This window comes from Solanum lycopersicum, chromosome 4 (assembly GCF_036512215.1).
Source record: "Solanum lycopersicum chromosome 4, SLM_r2.1".
In the NCBI taxonomy this organism is placed as follows: domain Eukaryota; kingdom Viridiplantae; phylum Streptophyta; class Magnoliopsida; order Solanales; family Solanaceae; genus Solanum; species Solanum lycopersicum.
The window spans coordinates 60,124,710-60,138,218 of NC_090803.1; the positions used below are offsets into that span (position 1 = coordinate 60,124,710).

Genomic DNA, 13,509 nt, shown 5'->3' on the forward strand with positions numbered 1-13,509 from the left:
AGAATATGAGAGAGTAGAGATTTTTATAATTTTTTCAAATGATAATATTTTTTAAAAAAATATGGTAAAATAAGTTATGCATTTAGATAATTTTTTCATAAACTAATTACCCTTTCTACCATTGTACGTACGTTTTGCTTTATGAATATTTTAATTCATAATATTGATTATTAGATATATCTAAAGAAAAGAGAGAAAAAAAGGGAGGAGATTAGGACGCTAACATGGATGCCAAGTAGGAAAAAAGTGGAATATGTAAGCACAAATCCTAATTAAAGAAAGAAGACGTGTGAAATTTAACATATATATAATAGGGAAAATTGTATATAATAGCAAATTAATAACCTAAATTAAATGTAATAGCTAGGGTTTGATTTAATTGTGCTCCATAGCAAACATTAGCTAAAATTTGCCAGCGTCTCTCTCCCAAAAATCTCGCTCGCCTCTCTCGCTTTATACACAGAAGTGTATAATTATATTTCTGTTTTGTATAAAGCGAGAGAAAATTGTAATATACACATGCAAAAATGTATCTTCATGTTATACACTTAATTATATAATTTACAAACATTTTACTTCAAATATTGCAGAGAAAAAGGCCAACGAATTATACAGTTGCGAATTATACAATTGCAGTGAAATACAATTTTCTCTAGCTTTATACAACAGAAGTGTATATATTGTGTTTCTATTTTTGTATAAAGCGAGAAAACATATATCTTCTTGCTATACACTTATAATTATGCAATATACATACATTTTAATTTGATTCAACGGTATGCAAAACAAATTATACAATTGCAGTGAAATAGGCCAGCAAATTATACAATTTAGGCCAGCGAATTATACAATTATATATGTATAGCAAATTATACAGTTTTATGTTTGCTATGGAGCGCAACTATGCAAAGTTTGTTATAACATACAAATATAAATTTTTTGTTTGCTATATGTGAAAGTTGCCCTATATAATAACAAGTTTTAAAAAATAACATTATAAAATTAAAATTTTGAATCCAATCTTTGTGATAAGCACTAATAACTTCATCAGTTATGACAATCACATTGAACCCTCCACTCAACTCCTACAATGAATTAATTACTAATATTTTCTAAAATCCTATTTGTCTTTATATGAGGAAGCCACGTGTATTATTATATACTCTTTGCGTAGAGGAAGACATTTATATATACGTAGACATATCATAATGCATGGAATGTAAAGTTACGTTAGGAGAGTAATATCCTTGAAGCAACATAACTAATATCGTAACCATAGCAATATTTCCTTAAATTTGGCTAAACATAATATTATGTCATATGTTTCATCCTTCTCTTACTTTGCTTGCAACTTTCTTTATTCATACGTGCCTATTAACCATGCATTTTCTACTACCTTTATTTAAAAAAAGATTTAAATTATATATTGTGCCTTTCGATTAACAGAATTTAAAAAGAGATTAGTGGAAGGAAGGGGGGTAAATAATTGCTCGTTGAGTTAAATTGCTAAAGTAAATTTTCTTGTCGAATTCAAGAGAGATTTTTATGTATTATAATAATAAGTGGAATTTATTCTACTTTTAAAATTATTCTACATGTATATGACTTAGTGATTTTGCACGATTAAACACGAGAAATAAATATCAATAAGACATTGAAAAAACAAAGATAAGATAAGATATAAGAGCGATTAGACATAAATTAAAAAAAAAAAAGAAGAGAAATATAAAGTAAAGAGAAAAGGAAGACGCAATAAACGAACCTTTATATGATTGTATGTATATAATTACATACGTTGCTTAATAAACTTAATTTTGTTACGCATATATATCATCGACCAAGTAAATAGTTTTAACGTCTCCGTCTCAATTTATGTAATGTTAACTTGACATAACATTTAATAATGTAAGAAAAACTTTTGAAACTTCTGATATATAACAACTCATATATAAATGTTTGAATGATTATAAATAAATAATTATATAAAGGATAAATGAACATTTTACAGTTAAATTATTATAAAATATAAAAAACGTATCATTTTTGTTTAGAAGGAATAAAAAAAGACGGTCTTTGTGACAAATTTTAAAGTGACAGAAAAATAAATTGCAATCACAATAAAATAAGAAAAATTAACTTTTTTGATAAATATTGCGGATACAATTTTATTCCTTTCTTGATTCTACTCTCCTAAGATTTATCCATCGAGAGCCGTTAGTGGCGTATTTCTTAAATTAGAATGATTTAGATTTGACCTCTATATGAATATTCCATACGTTTTGTGGAATATTTGAAATATCTTTTAAGGGAATTTAATATTCTTCATATAGGCATGAAGTAGATTTAGTGTTGAGTAGCCTCTAAGAATTCTAATTGAAATTGAACACATTTTCAAGAATCTTAATTCAAATTGCATAAATCTCATAAAATTTTAATATCTACGGATCGAAAAAAGTAATACTTTTGTTAGATAATAAATTAGGAAAAGGCATATAACAACCACCAAATATATCATATCATATATATCATCATCTATAAGAAATTAAAGATGTCACTTATTAGCCTTAAAGTTATCACAAGTTTTTGATTTCATTCAGATTAAATGAATGCATGTCATAAAAAAGGGATAACGTAAGATATCACCCTTAATTAAATTTTAAAACTGTATATCTTTATTGCAAGTGGGGCTTTAAAAAGGGTACTGCTCATTACAATTAACAATTGGACTTGCCAATTTTTTTAGTACCCTTAATAATTCTCTTATCTATTTTAAGGTTTTAGATAAGAAACATGACTCTTAAAATTTCTTGATTAATTTCTAACTAGCTTGAAGGATTGAAGATGATGGAAGGAGATATAACTATCAAAGGTAATTACGAATATTTATGAGTTAATTTTGTATAAGATTTAATTAATTATATATCTTGATCTTCAATAAAGTGAATTTATTTTATTTTGCCAGATAAGAAGAAAATGACAAGAGACACACAAATAAGCCTAAATGTAAATGATGAATATCTTGGAGCATTAAGAACAAAATCATATGATGATTTCTTTACAAAAGCTCAATTACTTGTAAATGAAGCATCATCTCCTAATTCTCAATTATGTACTTTCTCAAAAATCCTCCTTGATCCAAGCCAAGAAATAATTACATCAATTCTTGAAACAACTATTTTTCCAACCAAAAAATACAATCTCAAATCCCTTCTTACAAATTACTTTAACATAAGCGCGGACGCATCAAAGTTCTGCGGTCGAATCCTTAAAAGCATTAGCCAAATTCAATCTCACTATGGTTTTATCGATCAAGTCCTTGACTCGATGGATAATTTTTCCAATTTTGACCAACTTGGTTACCTAGTACTTGAGCTACGCACTTTTATCATTCACAACAATCCCTTTTCTGACCTTAAAAAACAAGATTTTACGCGAATTAACGATGAATATTCATCGGTGTTACAATGTTTGAAGTCTAAGAAAAAAAGTGTGGTTAGGAAAATCAAATTGATCAAATGTGTTCACAAGACTTCAGGGGTATGTGTGACAATGGCTTGTGGAGTAGTTGTTGTGGCAGCATTGGTGCTAGCAGCACATACATTTGCAGCAATAGTTATGGGACCGGTGATTTTAACGCTACCTTTAAAGCCATTTAAGAAAAAAATTATGAGTTTTCGATACTTGAAATGTGGATTTTTAAGAAAAGTTGGAGATCAACTTGACGTTGCGACGAAAGGTGCATATATTTTGAATAGAGATTTTGACATGATATCTAGGCTTGTGGATAGGCTTCATGATGAAATTGATCATAATAAGGAAATGATGCAATTGTGTTTGGATAAAAGGGAAGATAGATTTTCATTGGAAGTGTTGAAGGAGTTGAAGAAGAGTAATATTGGATTCAAGAAACAAGTGGAGGAACTTGAAGAACATGTTTATTTATGTCTTTTAACGATTAATCGTGCAAGAGCTTTGGTAATTAAGGAAGTTGCAAAATCATGTGGGGATAAAAGTCAATGTAGTGCCCAATGAAAGGCTTGTATATGATGATATTATTCTTTGATTAAATTTGTAAATATGAGTTATTCATGTAAATAGCTTCTTCAATGAAAAAAAGAAAAGAGAAAGAAACAAATAATACAAGTTACACTCATGGGCGGATCCACGTTGAGTCCAGGGTGTTCGCTCGGCAAAAAAAAAAAAATACACTATATATATAAGGTAAATTTTCTATATTTTTGTAGATACATATATTTTGAACCTCCTCAATAACAAATAAAAATAGATGACTCAATGTTAAGACACGTGAATATTAAGATGCATGCCCAATGTTTGAATCCCTCAACAACATCTATTTATTTTCCATTATAGTTTCAGTTTATTTTTGTTTTAAAAAATCAATTTTGTTTTTCAAGCATTTTTTATTTTAAAAACGTGTCAAAAGTGTGATTTTAAATCCAAAAAAGTTCAAAGGGCTCATTTCGAAAAACTTATTTACACGTTTATATTTTTAAAGTTACATTTTGTATCTAGCACATAAAGATGCATGTATTATATATCTATTTAAAAATTGAAATGTAACCGAAACACACTAATCTGGGAGTAAATCACGTCTCGAACCAAATGATTTATCATATTCAAAATTAGAATATAAGTGGAATGCACAAATCTAGGAGTAAATCACACGTCTAACGATATATGTCATTTCCCTAGTCCAAAAACACTTCAATTTTTTCCAATAATTTTTCCATCATTTCGAGTATTAGGTAGGTTTCCATGGTTTCTTCCTTATAATTCTTCACTAATTACTAATTGTGTGTGTCTGTTAATTGAAATTTGTTGCATTTGAGAGTCACAACAACTATCATTGTGTTATTGAGACATTCAAAACTTTACAAATGCATAATAGTTACTTGATAGAATTAACATATACGTGAATCAAATACACATTAGATATATGAATATGCAACTCAAATAAATATTCAAATACATGTCAAATACACCACAAGTACATGTTAAATATATACTCAGATACATGACATATACATAGTAAAACAATAAATACACGAACACACATACATAAAAAAAGTTATAACGTTCATATCTCTAATACATTCTCAGATACATCATTGGTACAATTCATACACAAAGTGGATACACCACAAAATATCAGATTATCTGAGTTAGTAAAAGAAGATATTCCAAGAATTAGAACACAATCCCAACGACACATCTGAAATTCGACCCAGGACCTGCCCCCGATTTTTGACTCGACATTTGAATTGACACTAGATATCCGACTCAGGACTGGAACTCGACGTCTAAACTTGAACATGATCCATCAATTCGAATTTTAACTTCGATATTCTAATCAAAACGCGACTTACAAATCAAAAGTTGCCTCCCACAACCAATAAACCGAATATTTGACTTTCAAATCAGAATTTCAACCCTAAATTTCGAATCAAAACAGCAAAGGCAACTCGGGGCCTAACCGGGGGCTAAATGGGGGGCCGGAATAGGGTAAAATAAAAAAATTAAAGTTTTGAAATTTGGAAATATTTGCAAAAATAACACTTTTAAATCATTATTTTTAGAGGGGGGGGGGGGTTGACAGGGGATGGAGTAGTGTAAGATAAAAAAATAATAATAAATATACACATTAAAAAACAAACTTTAATTATTTATTTTTTGGGAGGGGAGATGATAGGTTGTAAGGATAGGCGTGGACCAAAGAAAATAAAAAAATTAATTATTTTTATAAAAAAATAACTCTATAATTTTTTCATGGGAAGGGGGATAAAGGGTAGGGTTGAACAGGGTAAAAAAATCATCTAATTTGAACTATTTTTCAAAAATAAAATTTTCAAGTATTTAATTTTTTTGTTTGGGGGAGGGGGGTGGTTTGGGTGTGGGGTGGTGGTTTGGGTTGTGTGTGGCGGGAGGGGGGGGGGGTTGAGGGTTGGACAAACTAAAGTGACTTTTTTAAAAGAAACTTTTAGATAAACTTAAACTACTTAGTTATTCATCATAGCTATAGTTTGCTATAATTATCACTCGCGACTAATGTATACTATAGTTTGCTATAATTACCATTCGCGACTAATATTAAACATTAATTATGTGGCTGATTTCAGATTTGTATAATTAGTCACATTTGTATATGTATAATTCGCTAGAATATACAAATACATATGTATAATATACAATTATTTAACCAATATATATAAAATTCACCTCTCTCCCACTCTCAGTCTTCTCTCCTCCCTCTTCCAATCTCGCTCCCCGCTCTTTTCTCTCCCAATCTTGCTTGCTTTTTATACAAATGCATATGTATAATATACAATTATCTAACCAATATACATATACAATTCACCTCTCTCCACTCTCTGCCCTCTCTCCTCCCTCTCTCAGTCTCGCTCGCCTCTCTCCTCTCTCTCTCAATTTCACTCGCCTCTCTCCTCTCTCTCTCAATTTCGCTTTCCATATGTACAAATAAATATGTATAATATACAATTATCTAACCAACATATATTTACAATTCACTTCTCTCCCACTTTTTGTCCTCTTTCTCTCCTCTCTTTCCTAGTCTCACTCGCCTCTCTCCTCCCTATAACATGTGGCTACGAATTGTAATTATCAAACTATATTTATGGTGAATAATTAATCTATTTTTAATGGCTATATGTCAAAGTTTCCTAATAAAATAACCAATTTTCCAAAGAGAAAAACAAAATAATAATTGAAGATGTAAGAACATGAAAGGATTTGGTAGGATGTTAGGGTGTTTAATCGAATCTTTTGTGAAAAATTACACAGCACAACATATAAGATGGTTCTTATTTTAATTTCATATATATATATATATATATATATATATATATATATATATATATATATATATATATATATATATAGCTAGGATGTTAGGGTTTTTAATCAAATTTTTTTGTGAAAAATTACACAGCACAAGCACAACATATAAGATAGTTTTTATTTTAATTTCATATATATAGAGTATAAACGTTTTAATTTTTTTACAAAAATAGTATAAACGTACTTTATGGTAACGTTTTAGGCTTTATTTGATTTAAAAAAAATTAACGTCGTTAACTTAATAAACGTTACTGGCGGTAACGATTTTATGTTAAAACGTGACATGACCCATCCCTTTCACTAAACGACGTCACTTTGTTATTAACTTAAAACTGAAAGGCTAAATCTGCTAAGCAATTCTAATTTCCTAAGATATCTAAAAGGCTAAACCCTTTCACCCCTTTCACCCTTTCACTGTAAAAAAAAATTGTCAGCCGCCATTGTCACTTTCTAAGCTCCATAATTCCATTTTCGATCGGTAATTTGTGGACGAAGAGGAGGCGTGAAAGAACAAAAACACAGGAAGACAATGAATGGATTAAAATTTCATTTCGTGGATAAACGGTAGTGGTAGTTTTCCAAATCAATTTTGGGGATTTCTTGTTATATCGAGTTTCACGATAAATTGCGGCTATCAATCTTCTGGAAAGCTTGGAATCAAGTTACTTTCCTGTGTTAGAGCCTTGAGGTATGTTTTTTTTCCTTACAAACTAGTAGATGGAATGCTTGAATTTTAGAATTTCTATCTTCTCGTATTTATATCATTTTGGTTATATAGAATAATCATTCAAGAAATTCTAATATGCATGTTCTGTTTTTATTTTGAATTCATGTATCTTGTTGATGCAAAGAGAAACAATGAAAAGAAAAATAAAGAAAAAAAATGTTCACGTGAAAATGGAAGGAAGACTATAATAGGTTGACCTGCAACGCGCTTCTACTAAAATTGAGTTTATTTTTCAATATTTTAATAAAACATTTGGTGACAGTACATTACTTTGATTTGGTTGTTATATTTTGGACTAACAATTATATTTAATTTACTTTCATATGGATTTTTCAGTTTAATAGATACGTATATGACTGGTTATAGTGCATATCGATTGGATCCCGGTCCACTTGAACCATCGGTACTAACTCAACAACTTACCCATAGGTCACGGGATATATGGAATGGAAGTGTTAATATGATTTTAAATACGAGGAGGTGTGATGGAAAATTTTGGGACCTCGTAAAGAAATATCCCATTCATCCACGAGTCTTAAAAATGATTGAATTATCAGGACTATATGGTGTTTATAGATCAAATCGACCTTCTATTGATCGTAGCTTGATCACTTCACTAGTAGAGAGATGGCGTCCCGAGACTCATACATTTCACTTTAGAACGGGTGAGGCGACAATCACCTTGCAAGATGTAGAAGTGTTGTATGGCTTACCTGTGAATGGTGATCCAGTACTTGGTGATGAGTCGATAAGGACCATAGGGGATTGGCAAAATATTTGTCAAAGATTGTTATGTTTTATTCCACGTCCTCAAGACTTCAACCGTAGTAGCCTCAAGGTAACTGCACTTAATGCACATATGCTCGAGCAACTACAGTTACCTGACTTGACAACACAATTGTTGAAATGATGGTTGAACAATCGATTCTACAAAATGAGGTTGATTGATAGTTGTAAGGCCATAATTTTGAGCCAACAAATTCATGTGATAACCATGATGACCACTAACTTGAAATGCAACATTTTGGTCTGTCGATACAGTCTTTACATACATCTCCAAAACATTTATATCAATCTTATCCACAAATTTTTGAGGTAAGAAAAGAAATTGTAACAAAGATTGGTCATTCTCAATTTTAAACTCAATGAACCTTGTATTGTTACCTTGAATTGAACATGGATATTTTCCAGAAATATCCATATGAATATTTTCACTATATGTTCCCATTTTCTCATGCAACAATCCAACCAATTCAACATAGGTAGTTGAAGTCGACATGCTAATAATCGTTCTAGCACATTCAGTATACCTAAATCCGTTCATATCCGTAATTATTTCTCCACCCCAATACAAAGCAACCATCACATTATGTTCAAAACTCGTCATCTTAATCCTACACATAAAGATAAAATATTTTTTAAAACAATATTATTAAATTAGAAAGATAATTTTAAAGCTATAATAAGAACATAACAAAGGATAAACTTCACTTATTTAATTCATACCTAATGAAATTTTCTAAATATTATTTTTAAAATGGACCACACAAGGAAAAATTTTGCTGAATTATATTTGAACATGCAAAATATTACAACAACATTTATTTATAGTCACTTTGGTCAGTTTGAAAAATGGAGGAATATGACTTTAACAGAGTGTTGTAATTGATAGCAACGTTTTTAAGGTAAAACGTCACTATGAGTAACGTTTTATAGCTAAATATATTCTAAATTTGCAGAAGTAGAAGGCCCGTGATTGGATAAGAAACGGGACTCAAAGTAACATTTTAAGTGTAAAACGTTACTCAAAGTAACGTTTTACAGTTGAATGATTTGACTCCGCCTTTGCAGGATTGGAGTCAGTGGCCCGTGATTGGATTCTCCAAAAACGTACTCTTGAGTAACGTTTTACACCTAAAACGTTACTCACAGTTACGTTTATGCATTTAACGTCGCCAACCCGTTAACTCTTTGTCCGTTGAATTTTTATAATGAAAATATTCTAAAACGTTACCATAAAATACGTTTATACTAGTTTTGTGAAAAAAGTTAAAAACGTTTATTTTGGTGAATTGGTTTTAAAAATAGCTCATTTTGATCAACAGATACGTGTACACATCAGATATATAAATAAACAACTCAACTATAAGTATAGGTTATGTACATGCTCAGATACATGACATATGCATAGTAAAATCAGCAAATACACGAACACAAATATATATAAGTTATAACGTGTATATCTCTAATACATTCTCAAATACATCATTGTTACAACTCATATACAAAGTGGATACACCACAAAATATACCAGATACATTTCCCAGATTACGTAACTTAGTAAAAGACGTTATTTTAAGCTTTCTTGATTGTTTATGTTAATTTTTTGAATAATTTTTTTTTTTTTTGTAACGCTCTGATTTTTATTCAAATATTGGGGCGGGGGGTTAAGTGCGTAGATACATGTGGACTCTATCTTCAAATTTGATAAAATCATTAAATACTGGTATGAAGGAAGAATGTTTTCTCGAAAAGCATTTAACTGGATTTTTTTTATTTTAGTTTGTGAATAAATTTTTTTTTCAGAATTCCTTTTAGTATTTCATTTGTGAATTAAAAACATTTTTAATCGAATATTTTTTTACTAGAGAGTAGAAAATAATTTTTGATCTGATAAACTATCTCAACAATCAATTTAGGACATGACCTCGATAAGTGAACTAGGACATAATCCCGACGACACATCTGAAATTCAACCCAGGACAAAATCATGACTTTCTATTCGAGACCCGACATACAAATTGAGACTAAATATCCGATCTAGGACCTGATCCCAACACCCGTATTTGAACATGATCCATCAATATAATTTCGACTTCGATACTTGAATCAAGACCTAATTTACGAATCAGGATCGAACCCCTACAACCAACAATAGATGCGAGACTAAAGATTCAACTTTCAAATCATAATTTCGACCCCAACTTTTGAACAGGGCCAACCACACAACACTCGAAACCTAACTTTCATATTGAAATTTATTTTATTTTCTTTTTAAATAATCTTAAATTTCTTTATGTGTGAGACAACTGAAAATATTTTCAGAAAATAAACTTTAATTTTTTCTTGGGGTGGGGGAATAATAGGAAAAAACAAAAATTTAAAACTTGAAAATATTTTTAAAAATAAACTTTTAAATCATAGTTTTCAAGGGGGGTGGGGTGGTAGGGGTAGAGGTGAGGTAGGGCAGGGTAGAAGGATAAAATATTTTATTTTTAAAAAAATTAATTATTTATTTATTGGGAGGAGTGGTAGTTGGAATAGGTGTGGGCTAAAGAAGATGAAAATTTAATTATTTTTGTTCAAAAATAAATTTTTAATTTTTTGTGGGAAGCGGGGTAGGGGTAGTCAGTGTTGAGCGGGGTAAAAGAATTGAAAATATTTAAAATTAAATTGTTTTCAAAAATAAAATTATAAGTTGTTATTTTTTTTTTTGTTGGGGAGAGGGCTACTTTGGGTGAAGGGACAGAAGTAGGAATAAAATAATTTTTTTTTTGAATGGGGAGGGTCGGGGCACGAAGAGAGGTTAGAAAAAAAATTATAATTTAAAAAATAAATTAATAGGAAATATTTTTTAAAATATTTAATTCAATTAAATATTTTCTAAAATGAAAAGTTAAATGAATAAAGTAAAAATATTTGTAGAAAATAAGAAAGAAAAAGTCTAATATAAATTTATTTTTAGAGAAAAGTTTAGATAGATTAGAACCAAAAGAGCATTGTAGTCTTTAATCCTAATCGTGCCAATACAAGACAAAAAGGTGTCACTGCCAAATAGCAACACTGTATAGAGTAAAATAATCAAAAAAAATTAATAATTAATCTTCCAAAGAGAGAGAAACACAACAATAATCGAAGATGTAATTACAAAAAAGGATCCGGAAGATTGTTAGGGTGTTTAATCGAATATTTTGTGAAAAAAATACACATTACACAACAAAACATATAAGACAGTTTTTATTTTAATTTCTCTCATATTTATATATATAATATAAATTTAGAGTTTTGTACGTATAAGATTATATATTGACTTACTGATTTCGGAACAAAACTTTACCTTCAAATTCAAACTTTATATATGATACTCCAGTGCTTCATTTGTTTAAAAATGATTATCTAATTTGATTTGGAACGAAGTATAAGAAAAGAAAAATAATGTTTTTAATTTTGTGATTTTAAATAAAGTTATATAAAATGTACCAAAATTCTCTTTAATCTAATGGTTTTAAACAAGTGACGTGAAAAGCTTTTTTTTAAAAAATCATTCTTTTTTAAACAAATTAAAAAAAATAAAGACATCCTTTTTAAAACAAACGAAGTAATATTTTTTTAAATATTTTAACGAAAACTCTAGATCTATAATTCATTGGGGATAATTAATAATGTACTCTCTACCACGTGCACAGTCACATCAAATCAAATTAAAAAAACACATTAAAGTCTAGATAACAGATCATCCACTGCTCAATAATGGCTACATGTTTTTTCCAAAAATTGCTCTTTGTCAATTTGTGTCCACTTCTTCAGAAAACATAAAAAAAAAAAAAAATACATTTTAAAAAGTTTCTTCTGGGAATATTACAAATATAAAGTTCTTTGCCAAAATATGTATATTTTTTTTTTATAAAAAAAAAACTCAAAATCTACTCTGTAACCTTATAGCCATTGACTCAAAACAGAATCATCACTTTGAATATTCTACTACCCATCAACTAACGAACTAATCATATTCCTATTATGCGATATAATTTAATATAATTATAATTTTAAAATAATTTAAAAATAGTTATTTTATTGTAAATTGTTTTATTAAAAATAAAATAAATTAAATATTAATTTTTTTTGAATAAATTAAAAAATGAATAATATAAATTGAGCTAGAGATATAATAGAGTATAATTATATTTCGATTTCACGATGGCATGTCAGGATTCTGACAAGTGCCAACTGGAACATAATTCTATTAAATTGCTGTCAAACATGTGCATTATAATTGGTCATTGGTTACTATATTAAAATTAAAAAAATTATTTTCTTTTCCTATATTTTTTTTAATTAAAAAAATTCAGTTTTGATTGAATTAAAACAATAGAATCAATGATTTCATTATTTTTCACCAGCAAACAATTGTTTTTTTTTACTACTAATAAAAATGTTTCATTTCCATCTTTATTGCCTTCTTAATAAATTAAATAAGAATTAACTAACAAGGATGCTAGGCACGAAGAAAAATAAATATTTTTAATTTATTTTAAATATATAATCTAGTAAACTTTACGAGGATGAAATGGACCAGGAGTGAGAGTTCAAGCTCATAGGTTGAGCTGCATATATAGGGGAATACAAAATCGAATTGAATCGTAAATTAAGAAAAATTTTGACTATTAGCTTGAATTTTGGTGTGACTTGATTTGATATTGAAAAAAAATTCTACTATATTTGGGTTGATTTGGTTTTAACTAAAAAACAACTTGAGATTATATTGATAATTTTAAAAATTTATTTTATACATAGAAATATTTACTTTAATATAATTTTTAAATATTTCTTATAATTTTCACAGTTTTTATCTTTTAATATATTATTTTAAGTTTGAAACTTAAAATAATGATTCAACAAAGATATAGTCCATAGATGTTAGTAATTATAATAAAGCTTAAATCAAAATCAAATTAATATTAGTGCAAAAAAGAAAATTTATTTTAAAAAAATGACAATAGTATTTAATATTTATTATTTAGTTTTACATTGGTTTAGACGATTAAAATACATAATCCAATTTTAATTTCTTTTAATATTTAGTTATATAACTAATACTTACTAAACTTATTTTAGCGTGATTTAAT

General features: G+C 28.6%; 1 protein-coding gene across 1 annotated transcript; it reads left to right on the forward strand.

Annotated features, from left to right (window-relative positions):
• The first annotated feature begins 2,706 nt into the window (after nt 1-2,706).
• Nucleotides 2,707-4,235, forward strand: LOC101245054 (uncharacterized). Its single transcript, XM_004237750.5, has 2 exons — nt 2,707-2,869; nt 2,963-4,235. Exons 1-2 carry the CDS (start codon nt 2,842-2,844, stop codon nt 4,030-4,032), a joined length of 1,098 nt encoding a protein of 365 aa, XP_004237798.1. The 5' UTR covers nt 2,707-2,841; the 3' UTR covers nt 4,033-4,235.
• The last annotated feature ends 9,274 nt before the right edge of the window (nt 4,236-13,509 follow it).

What these genes read in the sequence shown, in the direction of transcription:
- LOC101245054 (XM_004237750.5), top strand. Translation starts at nt 2,842, where the DNA reads ATGATGGAAGGAGATATAACTATCAAAG. An exon ending in AGGAGATATAACTATCAAAG is followed by an intron (nt 2,870 to 2,962) that starts GTAATTACGAAT and finishes TTATTTTGCCAG; the next exon opens with ATAAGAAGAAAATGACAAGA.